Raw genomic sequence first — 20,000 nt, forward strand, 5'->3', positions numbered from 1 at the left:
AAGCAAAAGCCAGATGTGTCTTGTATTCATACCATCAGTGTGTAGTTGACACATTGTGTGCAGATGATGGCTTGAGTTAACTGTTTGATACAAAAACACATTTTTTACGAAGGTGTGAAGAGTTAATCAAGCTGTGTTCGATTTTGCAAGAGAACTACAATGTTTTGATAATTTGGTGAAAGGTTTTGTTATTTGTGTGTACACTGTTAGACTTACTGTAACTGTAATTTCCCAGTATGCTTACCGCAAAATGGCCAATAAAATACCATATTCTGCATTGCATTATGGGCATTTTGATGACGTTTCATATAATTTATGGTAACTGGAAAATAGGTAATTGTGGTAGCACTACTGTTAAACACTTTTACAGTAGATAAAAACAACAGTAGTGCTACTGTAACTTTAAATGTCTGTCCATTACAGTTTTTGCCCGTTGCGGTAACACTTTATAATAAGGGTACATGAATTCTCATGAACTAATGCATGAATTAATGCATGAATTACGCATTAGTTAATCCATTAATATATCATGAATCATTATGACTTAACATGAATTCACTGATTGTCATTAATGAATTAATACATAAATAACTCATCATCTTAAGCATTAAGTACGGTTGGCACATCATCATGAATCATGATTAATTAAGCATGATCATGATGACTTTTTGTCAGACAAAATTTTGGACATCACCGTCATGGAGAGAAAAGAAAAGTAATTACACATGAATTCATGTTAACTACATGTCATGAATTATCATGAGTTAATTCATTAACTCATGCATTAATTATACATGAAAATCTCCTTAATAAACATGAATTAATAGTATGTCATTAATGACATCAGGTATGGACAACAAAAAGGTACAGTGGGTAAATCATTATGAATAATGATCAATTACACATGATCATGGTGATTTCTAGGTTTTTGAAATGTGCTCCAAGGGGTAAGTAAACTATACATTAACTCATCATGAACTAATTAAGACCATTTTCAGAGAATATCGAAGAATCCATATCGTTCAAATTTTGGCATGTCCTCATTAGCTAAGCATTATCTTTTCATTAGTTAATCATGTCTGTGGCCCCTCAGATAAAGTGATGAACAGGTGGTGCTTTAAATGCATGAAGTTTGAAGTCATGCAAAAATGGTCAATTTACATTAATTGATGATGAATTACTGATGAGTTCATCATGTTTGTGGCCCCTCACCTAAAGTGGTAAATGGACCCTTCTTTATCACTGACGAAAGAAGTGGATTCTTCGATATTCTCTGAAAATGGTCTTAATTAGTTCATGATGAGTTAATGTATAGTTTACTTACTCCTTGGAGCACATTTCAAAAACCTAGAAATCACCATGATCATGTGTAATTGATCATTATTCATAATGATTTACCCACTGTACCTTTTTGTTGTCCATACCTGATGTCATTAATGACATACTATTAATTCATGTTTATTAATGAGATTTTCATGTATAATTAATGCATGAGTTAATGAATTAACTCATGATAATTCATGACATTTAGTTAACATGAATTCATGTGTAATTACTTTTCTTTTTTCTCTATGACGGTGATGTCCAAAATTTTGTCTGACAAAAAGTCATCATGATCATGCTTAATTAATCATGATTCATGATGATGTGCCAACCGTACTTAATGCTTAAGATGATGAGTTATTTATGTATTAATTCATTAATGACAATCAGTGAATTCATGTTAAGTCATAATGATTCATGATATATTAATGGATTAACTAATGCGTAATTCATGCATTAATTCATGCATTAGTTCATGAGAATTCATGTACCCTTATTATAAAGTGTTACCAACATATTTGCTTGAATACCTTTTGCAAAACTTCGCTCATTGTGCCAAAACTCTAAACGAACGTAAACATGACACAACACTGAGAAATAGAGACCGGGTATAGTTGTAACAGGGATAGTTGTAACATCACCATTTCCACAGAACAGAAGATATTGGACATAGATCACATCAGCACGTCCACCACTCCACCACTATCCCACATGGTGATTTTTAAGCCTATAATGTCACTCGTTCTAATTTAGCAAAGGAAAAAGTGATTTTGACATAAGAAAGTCACATTTTTCACCACGGCTATATTTTTCCTAGTACTTTTACCATTTAAGATACAATCACATGCCTCATATTACAGTATATTACTGTAAACTGTAGTCTCTGAGGCAAAACATGATGCATTTCATCCAAGCATAAACCAAAGCACTAGGCCTGTACAGCAAGATACATATGGCTGTCAGGGATCGGGGTAGGTTGTAACACTCCACATGCATTCAAATTAGTACAATTGCTAGATTTACAGTTTTTTCCAATCGTATACACACTAAAATTAAGGTTATCAGACAGTTAACAATACTTAACACTTAAGAAGCAAAACACCTGCGCAGAGTAGTACAACATTAAGCACAAATGCAGCTTCACACTTTTTGCAAAACATTACACACAGTGAATGTCAAAACGTAAAACACATGTTAACACCTTAGACACAGATAAAGATTGTTAGATACTTCCTTCTCATTACAAAGCCCCGGCTTGCCAATGACCACACTAATGAACAAATTGAATAATCACATCCACCAGGTGTGTAAGCACACATGTACAAAATTGAAAACGCAGCACTCAGGTGTCTTATGCTCGATCCTCGAGGGGCATTCCCACTGATCTATAACTAACACTGGATAGACTATCCCATTGTTTTCGCCCCATTATTCTTTATGCCGATCAGTGAGGATCGAGGCCCGAGGAGCGAGGGAGGATGTATAAAAGCCCAAATGAGAGGCACCCATAGCCTGTAATGTGGGTGCACTCTTATGGCTTGATACAGCTAGACGGAGAGATTAGATTATGTATTGTTGTTACTTGTTTGTATTGTTGCTTTAGTTTTTCTTCAGTGACTGTAAGTGGACAGTACTTTTTATTTGTGTACAATTTTTTTTATTTTTCTACACTTTACAGTAGTAAGAACTATAATTTTGCCATTTTCTGTTGATTGACTTGTCACTGTAACTGAACATATGGTACAGTGAAAGAAAGAAATCTTGTCTGCAGCATCAGTTTTGTGCATTGCTTGATGAGGGTTCATCAAAATATTTTTGTCATCTAAATTATCCTAATGCTCTCAAACAATATGTCTGAATAAGATCTATATATTGGAAGAGGGTTTGTACAGATGTGTTTTGAATTTATTGTGTTGGTGTGTATAAGATAGCGACAGTGTGGATTCATTCAAAGAATGTGTTAGTGATATGAGAACAGTATAAGGTTTTATCAATGTGTTTATTGTTTTGACAGAAATATTTCATTTTGCTAACAATCTGTTATGTTCTGCTGATTGGGTGTTGTGTTTGGTTAATTGTGTGATGTGTTTAGACAAAAAGAGCCCCGTTTTCAAAATTGTGTGTAAACAATTGGAAAAAACTGTAAAAAAAAAATGTTACAGAATGCTTCAGTATTGGGGGTGGGGGTTGACTTGTCCTACACCTCACTTGGAAACTACATCCTCTCCCTTCCAGATGGCTTACAATTATTTATGTGTGATTTTTGATCATCATAATGTAATTTCTCTGCCATTGTTTTTGTCAGCTGTAGCTTATCAACTCTGGCACATCTGTAGTACAAGTTTTGTGCAATGTTTTATACTACTACATACACACAATCACATATACCACGGCTACTTTGGTTATGGTCATTCAAAGAGAAACAAAATTAAATAAACTGTTTTCTTGTGTTCATAGACCTATTTCAATGCCCCAAACATGTTTTTGAAACATATTGCATGGTTTGACCTCTCTTTTTCTGTCTTTTATCTCACTGTTACAACTTACCCCAGTAGCCTATGTGTTACAATCCACCCCGTGGTGGGTCGGTTGTAACAAAGGGTCACCTTGTATTTTACATCAAATTACAAGGTCTGTAATTTTCTTGCAGAAATTTGAGTAGGTTCTATCTGAAGTACACAAATGTGGGTATTTGGGGGAAAAAAGGTTGATTGTAGCTAAAAAAAAAATGAGCAAGTTACAGGTGCTGGAAAAAAAGTGTTACAATCATACCCTGTCTCCCCTACCATTCACATCACCATTTCCAATGGCAAAACTAAGGGCTTTTTGTAGATGGCTGATTGGTGTTCAGTTTTGCAAGTAAGTGCGTTCAGGTGTGTATTTGAGAGGTTGCAATTACCCGATGTGTTTTTGGATACATGTGTCTAACAAATGGTACTCTGATATTTCATTTTTCAAGTGTCTTATGCCTATGACATAGAGAGTAGGCTAGTATGCAAGACCAAGTGTGTTGCATAAAGGAGTAAGTGTGTTGCAGAATTGCAACTAGAGTGCAAAGCAGCACTTTTGTTTAATGTATAGGTAGGCTACATGTGTTTGAGATATGGCAACAAAACTTCAAGTTGTGTGACTTTAGTCTAATCATGGGTCTATAGTGTTCAAGCAACGGGCAAAAACTGTAACAGCTACCCCGTGAGCAACCGAAGAGCTCCGTTCACGTCGCATAAAAACTTATGAATTAGGTTTTGTTTTTGTGTAGCCAGTTAGCCTACATTAGTAGCCTACAGTGGTTGCAGCAGACACTAGCAGCCAGCTACGCCAATGGAACACTTCAGTTATGTGCATCAATAGGCTATATCTATGAGTTATGTGCCCATGCCGGTGTAGCCTCACTGTGAGCCTGTGAAGCTCATTTCACTCGCACCATTATCCAAAGCTGTTGCCAGCCAGCAATGAAATCCTGGGTGACTACATTCACTAAACCCAAGGTAAGCATTAACCACATTACAAAACTTTTAAACCAGAACTGAAATGTATTCGAAGCTTACTTTTCCACAAAGTAGCTTTGGCTGCTTGTCCACTTAAAGCAAAATGTGCTAAGTACAGTATGCTCAAGTAAACGCTTGCTAACATTAGCTAATCTTCTAGTCCTTTACTTATTCTTACGACCAATGGATATCTGAGTGGGTCATCATGTTTTATAGTAACATCAAAGATCCTTGATTACTTGATTACTAGTCTGATACAATTCTGGGGTGCATTTCTCAAAACCATTGTTGCTACCAGGCATGGACTGGCCATAGGGCATACCTGCCCGGTGGGCCGACGCATATATTTGGGCCGGGGCTGTGCATTCGAGTTCGGAAACGGCTGACTTCGGCTGGCTGCATACGTCAACGAGAGCTTGAGTGTCACCGGGAGGGGCGAAAGTTTTAGATGCAGATGGTCCCGAACACGATTTTGCAAATTTGACAGACGTGATTCGCGTGAGACCTCGCGGGAGATATCGCGGAATTTGTGTGCATTAAATACACTATTTAACTTTCATTCTTACTCATTAAAATGAGCATAATGACTGACGAAATAAATTGATATGAAGTAGGCTAGTTTAAATAAACCACTGTTGTCATACAGTTAACAGGCCTGCATTGTAGCACATTAATTAAATATCAAGTGTTTTCCGTGTGTATATGTAACCAACAGCAAATTAGCAGAATGTCAAAACATTTTCAGTACGCTCCAGAAATCACAAATAAGAAGGATCCCTTCCATATCTGTTTATTTTAGTACATTCTAACGTAAGGGGCAAAGATTCTACAACAGAACAAGATGGATCACTTTTGACAAGCTCAGGTGTCATCCCAGACGCTGCCTGGCGATCAACCTAGAATGTTAACGGATCCATCTTGCTCCGCTATAGAATCTTTGGTAAGCAGGCAGAACGAGACCCCTGTCATAATCGTCATGGGGAGATTTCTTCCAAACCTGTTCCAAACGGACCTATCAAGTCCTTGGACTGACGTCATGGGGCGGGATACAGACGGTTGCATGCACGAAAAGGCAGCTGCAGAATCCGACTGCAGGCGTCAACATAGCCTATGTCTTCATCCCGCGAGTTTTGAGTGACGTGACATGGTCGCATTTTTGTGACATGATCACAACTTTTCTTCAAGTCGAACAACACGTCTATGGTTATGGTTATGGTTATTTAGCAGACGCCTTTGTCCAAAGCGACATACAAATAATTAACAGTACAAATTAAATTAACAGTGAACAATTACAATAGGGAGAATAGTAATATTATCAGTAAAACAATAATTTTAAGCACTAACCTAATGAGAAATAAAAACAGTGAAATGAGAATAGCAATCAAATAAGTCACTCAGTTAATTATATATAATAATAATAACTAAAGCAAGGTAAGGCTAAATTTAAGGACAATAGCAAAATAAATGTCAAATTCTATCAATGGACAAATTATAACAAAACAATACTATTATACAAACCATAACACATCACAAACTCAAAGGACTAAGTGCATATTGAACAAATATGCCTTAAGACCCCTCTTAAAAGATCCAAAGCTGTTGCTGGAACGGAGAGCACTGGGCAACTCATTCCACCAACACGGAACCACTGAAGAAAAGGATCTACAATTTGACCTAGCATGTATGGTTGGTCGACATAACAGACGCTCCTCAGAAGATCGTAATGGGCGGTTGGGAATGTACATCGTGATTAAAGAACTGAAGTAGCTGGGAGCAGATCCAGTCAGTGTCCTATAGGCCAGAGTGAGAGATTTAAATTTAATTCTGGCTACTATAGGGAGCCAGTGGAGAGTAACTAGGAGAGGGGTTACATGTGTCCTCTTTGGCTGATTGAAGACCAGTCGTGCTGCAGCATTCTGAATCAACTGTAGTGGTCTTAATACACAAGCAGGTAGGCCAGCTAACAGAGAATTACAGTAGTCCAGCTTGGAGATAACCATTGCCTGTACAAGAAGCTGAGTGGAATCTTGTGTCAGATAAGGTCTGATCTTCCTAATGTTGTACAGGGTATACCGACATGACTTTGCAATTGAGGCAACATGCTCAGAGAAAGTAAGTTGGTCATCAATTATGACACCCAAGTTACGTGCCGATCTAGTTGGAGTCAGTGAGGATGAATCAAGCTGGATATTGATCTGTTGGGGAATAGCTGTTTTTGCTGGAAACACCAACAGTTCAGTTTTGGAAAGATTAAGCTGAAGGTGCTGATCCTTCATCCAGATTGAAATGTCCTTCAGGCATGCAGAGATCCGATGGGAAACACTAGAGTCCTCAGGTGGGAAGGATAGGAAAAGTTGAGTGTCGTCCGCATAGCAATGATATTCAAATCCATGAGAGTGAATAATCCCACCTAAAGAAGTGGTGTAAATAGAGAAAAGGAGGGGCCCTAATACTGATCCTTGGGGGACTCCTGTAGTGAGGTCATGAGACTTTGATATCTGTCCCTGCCAAGACACGCTAAAAGAACGCCCTTTAAGGTAAGATTTAAACCAGTCAAGAGCTTTTCCAGAAATTCCCAGTTCATATAGTGTAGAAAGGAGAATGTCATGGTTAACCGTATCAAAGTCTAACCAGCATGCACTGCATATGACTCAAATTACGTTTCTGTTTGCATTCGACTGCATGCGTTTGCAGCCGACTTGACATGTCGAGTGCACCTAATTTAATAATAATAATAAAAAAAAATAGGCTCATTTACGGCCACAACGGTAGCGAATCGCGGCCCATTGGTTGACTGCCTTAATGGACATTGGGCTAGTCCAATGAAATCTCAGGGCCCTCCCTATCTCCCTCCCGGCCTCATCTCCTTCTTGATTGGAGTTCGACCGGAGTTTGAGACCATTCGTATATGAAAATGTACAAAGACAAACCTCAAAAGCGCAAGGGGGGCGCAGAAAAGTTGCGAGATAAAATGCAAAAGCCTACAAGTGGATGCAGCAAAAATGTGCTAAAATTACAGAAATGTTTGCCACCACAAGTTCAAACAGGGCTGTCGACATATAGCAGCAGTGCAGAAGCAGCAGTGCAGAAGCAGCACCGATTGCAGGCTTCAGAGAGGCACATGCGAGTGTGCAACAGAGTAGTTACACAGAGGAGGGAGTAGCTATTCAAATTGATTCGGAGGAGGAGGAAGAGGTGAGAGACGTGACCCAGCAGGGACAGATTGAGGAGGAGGTCAGAATAGCTACTGTGAGCCAGGTAAGAAGTAGCCGAAATGTTGGCTGAACTTTTTGGGCGCACAACGAACAATTAAAAGTTTGAAATCTGCGACTGCTGCTTCCCCTTGCTTCTTTTAGAGCAACCTGCCTAGTCTACTTTGTAGGATTCAGCACCCAGTTAAGCAAAACAAAGTTTTATAGTGTGAGCGCGTCTTTTTGTGTGGTTTCTGTGTAGGCCTACCCCTCTCGCATGCATTTGAATTGCGATACCCATCAAATTAACGAGTTGTCGGCTCGCCATCAACCTTCTGAAATCTTAAGACAGTCACGATTGGTCGAAATTGTTGTCAATCTTGACGCAGTACAACTGTGCAAATGCTCAACATAAATTATAGCAGGTTTTATTTAGTGAAGCATTTAATAGCATATGAGTTTTGTGCACAACCTCATCCTTGCTGGTTTAAAGGTCACTGTGTGTGTGTGTGAGAGTATAATAATAATTAATATTTTTTTAGCAAGGGTAGGCTAGCCTACTCGCTTCCATGCAGGCTACTGTGGTTTACTTAAATATTTTTTACAAACAAAACAGTGTGCACATATGTTTTATCGTGTAAATTATCATGGTGGGCCACTATGGCCAAAAATGCCAGGGCCGTTTTTTGGTCCCAGTCCAGCCCTGGTTGCTACCCTGTTAGCAACTTAGTCGGTTGGCAATGGGAAATTGCATGTAGTCGGTTGGCAATGGGAAATTGCATTGCAACCGACAAAGTTGCTAACTTTGGTTTGGGAAGCGCCCCCAGAATGGTTGGTTACTTTTAGTTGTTAGGCTATTGTTAATTAACTAACATTTCGTTTTGATCCCAAGTTAGAATTTGGATAATGTCAATTTTTGTAACACTGGATAGAAACACGCAGATATTGCATATGTTAGCGGCACATTTTCATGAACAAATATGAGCTGAATGGAAACCCACTGCCTATTTAGCCTTTTGGATAATGTGATTTACTTGTGGTAGGCCTAGTTTACCAATACATCATGCAAATGTTATCTTGTTATAATTGTAATAGTGTCTTATTATCCCATGTTAGATTGGCCACTGTCATATTACACATTAAAATATGTGCACTTACAAATGTAGCCTACATTTAATTGTTTTCTATGTATTTTTCATTTTACATGGGGAACAGCAACTGGTTCTAGAGTAGTACACCGCACTCTCAAATACCAAGGTGCCAGAAAAACGTCTGCAAAATATCTAGGAAAAAAATCTCTGCACACTTGGATCCATGCAAAAAGAGTGTTTTACTTCCAAGTTTTCGGTCCTTAGACCTTCATCAGGGCATCAGGGCATCATGGGGAACAGCAACTAGAAAAGTCGTGAACTGAGAGTGATGGGAAGAATGCACCCAGGAATCAGTAGAGCCTGGGCCTGAAGCCTGACTGTATCCCACAAAGAGCTCATGGTCCAGTCTTGAATATCAACAGTCAGCATCCACAGAGTTGAGTAACAACTGCATAAACTACTTCACGTGAGGACTGTATGAGCAATCCATATTTACTTACAAGGAAAACAAACCGTGAATATACTGGACAGTCTTTGGGTCTCATTTCTAAAACCTGGCTCTCGTGAAATGTGCACAACTGAGTTTTTTGTTAATATGGTGACCAACATGTCTGCATTTTTTCCCACTACTGTACACATGTTGTCAGCTGTCAGCAATTAAAATGAGATAAATCCATGACCATCTCATATGTTTTCCTTCTCTTTCTCCAAATATCAACTGTCAGCAACATGCCAATACCAGTGGGCCAGGATTGAAGACAAGTCTACAATGGACGTTGTAAGCTCTGTGCCTGTATTACAAGCCAAATCAACATAGCAAACTTTGTCATTGTTGTTTCTGTTACTGTAAACACTAATTTATTCACAGGGTGGGTATAGAAGTCAAACCTTTCCACAATTGATTGTCAACTTATGAAATTTACAGTGGTGTTAAAGATTGTTAACTATTTAAATATCTCATATACAGTAACATGAAGATTTAGTACATAATTGCTAATTAATAAGACAATATCTGATTGGGGGATAATATGGGCATATGAACATGTCTGTTTTCTTTTGTTGTGTTCAATTGACTTACTGTAAAAGTATTTTTGAAAAAGCTAATGTGCGTAATTTGTAATGGTAAAGAATAATAAAACATTAATATTAACTATAATTGTCATGGGATTTATTCAATGATTTATATTGAATTATCAGTAAGTGTATTATTTACTGTAAAATAAAACTAAAGTAAAGCCATCAAACTGCACAATAAAATTGTGGTAAGGGATCTTACTGTACACAAAAATTGCGGTAAGGGTATTAACGAGATGTACCGCAAAGCGATACACAATATGACCACCGCTCAGTCCTGCACATTCTCTCCGCAAATATCAATCACGCTTGTGTTTCCATCGCCTACTCCATCCCAACTGCAACTTTTATGTATGTAAATGAGTGTGTGCATGTGTGCGCTTGCTTTTGTGTATGAGTGCTTCTCTGTCTAGTGTGAGTGTGTGTCTGCTTGTGTGTGTGTTTTATGTGCCTCTGTGTATATGTTCACTGTGTTCTCTGCCATCACTGTCACTCCAATATCAGATAACACACACACACACACATAAATACACACACACATACACATACCTACACACACACGCACCAGCACACACATGTACACAAATTACACAAACACATGCACAAACATGCCCATGCACACACACACCCTCACACAAACACACACTCGCACACACACACACACACACACACACACACACACACACACACACACACACACACACAGGCACACCCAGAGAGATAGAGAGAGAAAGAGAGAACACACACAGAATACACACAGATAACACAGACAAAGAGAGAGAGAGAGAGAGAGAGAGAGAAAGAAGGAGAACACACACAGAACATGCACATACACACATATACACACATGCAAACACACAGATGGGCACACAGAAACGCACCCACACACACAGGCTATAGTACATCACACACACACTTCTCAGCTCCGGTGGTCTCACAAAATGTACTCAAAGATGTGTGTGTGTGTGTGTGTGTGTGTGTGTGTGTGTGTGTGTGTGTGTGTGTGTGTGTGCACTGTGCATCTGTGTGTGTGTGTGTGTGTGTTTGTGTAGTGTTATGTGTGTATGTAGTGGTGTGTGTGTGTGTAGGTATGCGTGTGTGTGTGTGTGTGTGTATTTATGTGTGTGTGTGTGTGTGTGTGTGTGTGTGTGTGTGTGTGTGTGTTCCTGCATGTTTGTTGCACCCAGAGCAACCATTCTCTTTTAAAACATATTTGGAAACTAGTTGATTAAAGGTTTCTAATGGTGTCACCTACTGTATATGTTTCTAGGACAAAAACTAGCAGAGATTGAGATGTTTGGAACAGTTTTTGAAATCCCCAGGGGGGGATTTAGACTCCAGAGGGTTAATACCACCATCTACTGGCCGATGGGTATACAGTCCTGAATGTGCACATAAATCCATTTATTTTATAGCCCCCCATGGATGAAATTCCACAAAACTTGGCATACTCCCAGAGGGTGTCAGGTTAATCATACACATGAAATTTGGTGCAGTTCATAACATCTCATCTGAAGATAGGGGCAATTAAAGCAATATTACATTGCATTTCAATTTTTACCATGGGGGTGCAAATCACAAATGACTGGTTATATGCTAAGTTGATGCAAGCTCTAGAGACAACATACCATAAACATTTTGTCATCCTCGGTGCCACGGTTCAGGTAGTTATGTAGGAAAAACTGTCATTTTTGGGCTTCGGGCGGGGGCAGCGCGGGGGTGGAGTGGCCCCTGGGGACGAAACGAAAATTTTCCATAGAAGTCTACTGGGGCTACATGCCCACCAAGTTTCATGCGCTCCGGTGTTACGGTGTCCCGGGAATCGTTGACGAAAAATGACGGGAAAAAAGAATAATAATTTTAAAAAAAAACTTTGACAACAACTATATGACCGCTTCGCTAGCTACGCTAGCGGCGGTCATAATTACCGGAAAACACATCTACAGTAGGCTACTGTAGAAGACTACTTACAGTAAGTCACTGGCGACAGTGTTGCCAGTGAGTTGCTGTAAAAATACAATAAAAAGTCTAACAGTGTAGAGTATTGCAAAAATAGCCAATAAAAAATGCTTAAACAGGAACTATATGCAGGATTGGCGATTTCATCTCTGGTTTCAGTTTTTCGTTTATGCTAGTTTTATGCTTGCATATTTCTCTGCAGAGCTTCCCCGACAGCTTTAGCATGTATATTTATACATATATAGGCTATATATAAATATATAAATTGCAAGCGTGGTTGTTCTTGTTCCTTACGCCTCTCAGACTTCCAGATGTAAACAAGGAGCGATCGTCTCCTGCAGAAACTGCAAGGTTGCAGTAGCGGATAGGGACACTGGGGGCGAGAGGAAATATTACTGTTTTCGATGAAACTGGTCAGTCAAGCAAAACAACGATCTCTGAGCTATTTTATGAATATGAAAAAGTTGTATAGGGTCTCTTTAAGCAATCAGAAAAAACTGTAACAGTTTAGCCTACAAATGGAATTCCAAGAATATTTAGGATGACTTATAGTGGTTATTACAGATTAAGCCCTATCTCTTGATCTGTCTCTATAGGAGTTTAATTAAAATGTAAAGTGAATATGCCTAATTTGCCGAAGGTTTGCAAACAAATATATTATGCATATCATTATTGTGCTGTAAATGTGGCACAAACAATGCTAGAGTTTGTGGATTAGTCAGTAATTAAGGATCTTTGGTCATAGGCTATATTTGAATGGAGCTGCCAAAAGGTGATTATGAGAGCCAAAGATTCTAGAACAGAGCTGTTCTAGAATCTTTGATGAGAACCGTAATGCCATTAAAGTGACAGTGCACCATTTATAAAGTGTGCCATGTATGAATATGTCGTATTTTAGCATTTTTGAAGAAATTCATATTTTGAATAAAGGAGGGCACCCAAATCAGAAGCCCTGCCTTGTGTGGATAAGGTGAACAGAAGGTATGTTATGATAATTTCATAACTGCTTCATCCAAAAACGTTATGACCAGCTACCACTGGTGTGTGTGTGTGTGTGTGTGTGTGTGTGTGTGTGTGCGTGCGTGCGTGCGTGCGTGCGTGCGTGCGTGCGTGCGTGCGTGCGTGTGTGTGTGTGATCATTTCAAGTGAGTGTTCATGTAGTGTATCGCATTGTCAGATTTTGTCCACTATGTAATGCGACTCATTTGAGAAAAGCGCTACATAAATAAACTTTGGTGGAAATGTCTGAGTACGCTTCATTTGTTGCAGTTCAGAAAACTACTCGTGCTCGTGGTGGTGGTTATTTTGAAAACTTCGCTGAACTCAGCAACACACCACCCTCATGTATCCCAACTGCATGTTGAATTGAGTAATAAGATGCAATGTCAGACATTTGTGAATGTCCCTATATACAGTGAGGAGCACAAGTATTTGATACCATGCTAAAGTTGCCTAAAAGATGAATAGAAAATCATCATTTGACAATTGATCTTAATGTCTTAATTCAAAAAATGAGTAAAAATAAAACCGCTAAGTCCACCAATTTGCTTTGTGATTGAAGAATGTATCGTAAATAAATAAATGTTCTTCCTAAATGCTAGGGGCAGGGAAGTATTTGAACCCCTATGTAACCCTATGGGAATTTAACACATCTGGGTTAACATAGGGGCAGGCAGATTTAGATTTTTTAAGGCCAGCTATTTCATGGATCCAGGATATTATGCATCCTGATAAAGTTCCCTTGGCCTTTGGAATTAAAATAGCCCCACATCATCACACACCCTTCACCATAGTTAGAGATTGGCATGGTGCTTTTTCCAGTAGGCCTATTAGCCTGTTTGATGCTCATTGAGCTCAATGCAAATACACCCAATCAAATAAAAATGTTTTAAAAAACTAGAGAGAAGCATGTTCAAAATCATGAAATACATGATGGAGCAGTGCATCTAAATCTAACTCAATATTCTGTTAGATGGAAGACTTGAAGGACTTGAAGGACAATTACTGTTTCAGGAGCCCTTTCTTTGATGTCTGATACTTGTTTCTTCAGGGAGTGCATTAGCCAATAGCTAGAGTTTTTAACACAATTATATGAAAATAGCACACACACACACACACACACACACACACACACACACACACACACACACACACACACACACACACACACACACACACACACACACACACACACAAACACACACACACACACACACACACACACACACACACACACACACACACACACACACACGAAAACATCTAAGTCTTTCTTTCCATTTCCAAGAAAGAACAAAATAGAGGAGGTGAGGACAGGTGAAAGACAACAGAACAAAGACTGAGAAAGAGGATGAAAAAAGAGAGATGAACAGAAGAGATGTACAAAGACAGAGGTTGGACTTGCCATGTTTCCCAGTGCCAATTTGGTTGTGGATCAGTTGGTTGATGGTTTGTAGGCTTGTATGAACCTCTCAGGCTGGGTGTGGAGCAAGAGGTGCTGTGAGAGTCTGCTTGACTTGTCCAGACACTGCTCTTCACAACCCCGGGAAAACCCCTTATGTGAAGTCAGCACATGTAACGCTACATGCTGAAGCATGACTCTCATACTTTCAGGGCTTACAGATGCACACTCTTCTCATCTCAGACCACATGGCCTGCTAGACGAACAAACACACTATGCAACAATGCCACACGTTAAAACAAATGGTATATTTTACAGGCAACTAGTGTAGATATCAATTTCAAATTCGTGTTTATGGTATATAGTCATATGAAGGACAGATAAAAACGTTGAAAAAAGTTGCAAAATAGTGAAGCAAGATGTTTTGTATTTTGTGTAAGTGACACAATAATATATTCTCTCTCTCTCTCTCTCTCTGTCATTGGCATGTAATGTATTGTATATATCATTCAGTATATATTGCCTGCAAACTTCTCCAAAAATGGAATGCTGTACCTCACAAAAGCAGTCCAATTTGATAGACCTAAAGTAGAACATCTCCTTAGACTGCCAACAAGAAAAAAATGGGTACATGTGCCATGTCTCTAGCCTGGCTATTACCAGATCTTTATTGTGATATTTAACATTAGTCTGGGGAGTCTGTGCTGTATTACTGCACAAGAGGCATGATCAATGGGCATAGTTCAAATGACTCTGAATGCTTGGATAATCCTTCAACCAATCAGACCACACACACACACACACAAACTGGGTTATCCACCAATAGGCACACATAATGCAACAAAACACTTTTACACATTTTAATATATTTTTTTAATATAAAGGCTTATTGCAGAATTTTAAGAATTTGCTAAAAGCAATCCAGACAGTCGAAAGGTAATATTAACATGTTTACCATGCATCTCTTCAGACAAAACAGCGCAAGTCTCTCTGACATTGCTAAGCTGGTCTTCTACCAAAACTAAACAGTCTTTTTACTGTTCTCATCGTCTTTTACTGTGTTCATCCTGTGACCTTATATAAAGCATCTTATAAATCTGTCCTCACAGTCTCCTCTTTCTATTTCTGTGTACAGCTGTTAAGATTGGCAGCTGTACAAGCAACACAATTGTCGTCATCTCTACAACGATAGAGGGGGACACTCTCTAGGACTTCTTTAAGGTTGGTGGAAATATCTTTGTCACAATCATACTTCCATACCTCTGTAAAGACAAAAGCCTTTGGACCATTGTGTGTCTTGAACATCTCTAGAGCTTCTATGATATTAAAACGCCTCCCATGTGTGATGCAGGTACTTGTGCAAGGAGAATTATAAGTATAGAACACCACACAACCCGTTTTGTCCTTATTAAGGAGCTCTTTCATTGGAGACCCATCGACAGTGGGTAACATCAGGAGAAGATACTCTGAATGTTGGTTTCTTGGTGGTTTTGTGCCTGGAATGGGCTTTGGTTTAGCTGCAATCAGTTTTTCACCCTTGTAGAGACGTTCAGCACTGTTAAGAGCATCCTTCACAGTGTCTCCAGGATATGTGTCGAGGAAGTTGTTATCGAGGTAGTCAGCACACCTATCTACAGGTGCGTTGAAGGCGACGGCAAACTGGTTAGCACTCCCTGGTTGGTAGCTACAAAGGGGTAACAGATGGGGAAATGGGATTACAGATATGAAACACATATTACCTCACACACACACACACACACACACACACAGTCTGTTCACTTGTTACGTAAGTAAAAGTGAAATAAAAACAAATGCTGGATTGATTGTCCAGGTTGAAAGCTAGATCAAATAGAAAACAAGAAGTAAAACACTCAGGCACACACATAAACCTCTTAATTTCAGAGAAATATTGTCTACTTTCAGATATTACTGTTTTAAAGAGACTGAGCAAGAAAATTAAACAAACTGATTACAGAAAATATAAAGACCTACATGATACACCAGGCAAGTGACAAGCAGAATAATGATATAGCCTAATGCTAACCATGACGAGACCATTAATAACTAGATGCGCTGCATAGCGGTACACAATATGACCGCCGCTCAGTTCTGTACGTTCTCTGCACAAAAATAAATGACGATTGTCAACTTTACAGCATCTCCTTTTTGTGCAATTGATATGCATATATCTCCTACTCTTGCAGCTCATATATATGGCTATGGCTATGGTTATTTAGCAGACGCCTTTGTCCAAAGCGACATACAAATAAATAACAATACAAATTAAATTAACAGTGAACAATTACAAACTAGGGAGAATAGTAATATTATCAGTAGAACAATAATTTTAAGCACTAACCTAATGAGAAATAAAACAGTGAAATGAGAATAGCAATCAAATAAGTCACTCAGTTAATTATATATGATAATAATAACTAAAGCAAGGTATGGCTAAATTTAAGGACAATAGCAAAATAAATTTCAAATTCTATCAATAGACAAATTATAACAAAACAATACTATTATACAAACCATAACACATCACAAACTCAAAGGACTAAGTGCATATTAAATAAATATGCCTTAAGACCCCTCTTAAAAGATCCAAAGCTGTTGCTGGAACGGAGAGCACTGGGCAACTATATATATAAACTAGATGTAGGCCTACCGCAAAGCAGTTGGCTACACATTATGACCGCCGCTCAGTCCTGCACATTATATGAATCACGCTTTTGTTTCCATTGTCTACTCCATCCCCTACTGCAACTTTTATGTATGTAAATGAATGTGTGCATGTGGTGATTATTAGTTCGGAGTGTCTATAGCCTTGGCCACATAGTTGAGCTCTTTACACCCTGTGACGTAAAAACAAAAGAAACGGACCATCTTGGCAGGAGGTGTCCTATCTAAGTCCTAAATCTAACAATTTAGGATTATTAAAACAATATTTTAGATAGGAAAGTGGTGCTAAATTTCCACAAAGTTTGCTCAGTGAACGGGTTAAACCGTCCGTTTGTAAGCGAAATCAAGAAATACGATGTCTTAGTTTGTTTACTGTTACCTAGCAATCACAATTTATATGGAATATCTCCCGCTTTTACACCACTAGTTAGCCTGACTCGCCAGACCCACATCAAGATGTAGGTAGGGTCTGGACACTCACCGTAGACAGGGCTCAATCGGAGGGGTGGGATAAACAGTTGTCTTTCAAATTCCCTCCCCGCAATAGGATAACGCTAAACGAATCATCTTCTTGTTTTCAAGTAGCAGGATGCGTAACCTTCCCTCTCCACGCAATAGGATAACGCTAAACGAATCATCTTCTTGTTTTCAAATAACAGGATGCGTTACTGTCGCAACTTCTGGTCGCATGTCAGTCACCATCATGTTAAGCCCACCCACTGACTCTATACACGCTGTGATTGGCCCGCTTTTATTTTCCATTTCTCAGCTCCTTAGCTCTACGGAGCATTGCTAGACTGCCCCGCCAGCCAAATTACATTTGCTGCCGCTAGGGGCATCTAGATTTCTAGGCTATAGTGTAGTGGGTATGTGATGGGATTTCGGCTCAGTGATCCAGGGTTCGAAACTCAATTAAGGAGATGCATTTTTTTTTCATGGTACGAGCTCCCAACTCTCACGCTTTCGGCGTGTGACACACGATTTTGCCTGTTTACACACGCACTCACGCCATACATTATCTCACACAAAACAAAATCTGATCTTGGGCTGAGACTCCTTTCCTTATAAAACTCCCCAACGGTATATGGCGCTAAGAAGCGCCACTGTACAGTACGCTAACCCTATTAGTTTCATTCGATTTTCTTCGACTTGTTAGTGTTTTGAACATGTATTTTATCTAATGACATAGAAAGCCAAATGAATTGCATCCACATATCCTTGTCATGCAACTTTTATTTCACTCGCGTAAAACCGTGAGATAGAAAGCTACCTCACGTATTTCTTAAAGCGACAGGCACTCAATTACACACACCATTAATGCACACAATTAGACCTAGGCCTATAAACCATTTAAAAATAGGCCCATGAGTAAGTGTACTGTAATAGTCTTGAAATCAGTACACAAATGACTTAACATTTTTAGCTACTAATAATTATGCAGATTGTAAAATACTACACATGATCAACAAAATATGTACAGCTATATATGAATTCCAAAATATATGATATAGAAACATAATATGACTATCATTTTCTGTGTGTGTGGAGGGTCGAGCAGAATCTTAGATAGCCACTGGTGTGAATGATCACAATATTCAATATTAGGTTACTGATGATTATATCACCAAATAGCCTAAACTATTTATTTATTTTTAAAAGCATCGAAAAAGTATCGAAATCACAATTCTTGACTTAGTATCGGGATCGAAACAATAATTTTGGTATTGTGACGAGTGCGGGACAAACTTTTGGTCACCCCCGACAGAATCTCACTCCAAGGTTTTTTGAAAAGTTGGTAGCTCTGCAGTTTGTGACTTTTGAACCTGTCAAAGATAAACTAGTTTTATTTCAGTTTTGTACAGTTGAGTAGAAGTAGGCTTCAGTAGTTGTGAGTAGAAAGGTTTCTTGGTGTTCTGAGCCCCCAACGTTGTCTTCAAGGCAGCGCTGCCTGGAAGGCGCTGGGGTTAGGCATGGGTTAAGGTTAGGGTTTAGGGTTAGGAGTAGGATTAAGTGCCTTTAAGTCAACAGTGGCAGCGCTGCCTGGAAGACAACTCAGAAAACAACTCTTTGAACTAGCTTGCCTTTGATCAAGCTACCACATGACCACTCATCAGCCTAATATTTGTATAATCACTTCCATATATTGTAAGTAACCCAGACATGGCAAAACAGCTAAAAACTGTAGAGCTGGTAAATAGCCTACAGGCCTATTGACAGTGTACATGGATGTTAGACATCGGGTGTAAATAGCACTGTTGATTAGACACACCCGGGTGTAAACAGTAAATGTTGATTATTTGCAATAGTATTGTGGATTATTTGCACCCGAGTGTAAATAGTATTGTTGATTATTTGCACCCGGGTGTAAATAGTATCGGAGTGTCTATTTTCACCCCTGGTGCAAGTAGCCTTGGCCACATAGCTGAGCTATTTACACCCTGTGACGTAACAACAAAATAGTATTATTGACTATGGACATCTGGGTGTAAATAGTATTACTGACTATGGACACCTGGGTGTAAATAGCAACAATGGCTATTTGCCCTATGCATGAATAACAGTGTAACAGTGATCGCTATTTACAAATACCGGGTGCAAATAGCATCTGCCATTATAGACACCCCGGTTGTAAATAGTAATGTTCATAATTTGTACCATGGGTGCAAATAGCATCTGCCTTATTAGTTTAGTGTCAGCTATATGACCTGTTCATGAGTTTAGTGTGTACTATATTACCTGTTTTAAAGGGAAATTAAAACGCATGTGTATGAAATTACGATTTATAACATGT

At 38.9% G+C, this 20,000-nt stretch overlaps 1 protein-coding gene across 1 annotated transcript in view; it reads right to left on the bottom strand.

Annotated features, from left to right (window-relative positions):
* Positions 1-15,413: 15,413 nt before the first annotated feature.
* The window catches only part of LOC134099965 (uncharacterized), a 29,330-nt gene continuing 24,743 nt past the window's right edge, over positions 15,414-20,000 (bottom strand). Inside the window, exon 3 of the mRNA XM_062553011.1 lies at positions 15,414-16,211. Within this exon, the coding sequence (XP_062408995.1) occupies positions 15,647-16,211 (565 nt within the window). The 3' untranslated portion in view covers positions 15,414-15,646. The remainder of the gene's footprint in view (positions 16,212-20,000) is intronic.

The sequence above is a fragment of the Sardina pilchardus genome, chromosome 13, assembly GCF_963854185.1.
Source record: "Sardina pilchardus chromosome 13, fSarPil1.1, whole genome shotgun sequence".
Taxonomy (NCBI): Eukaryota; Metazoa; Chordata; class Actinopteri; order Clupeiformes; family Clupeidae; genus Sardina; species Sardina pilchardus.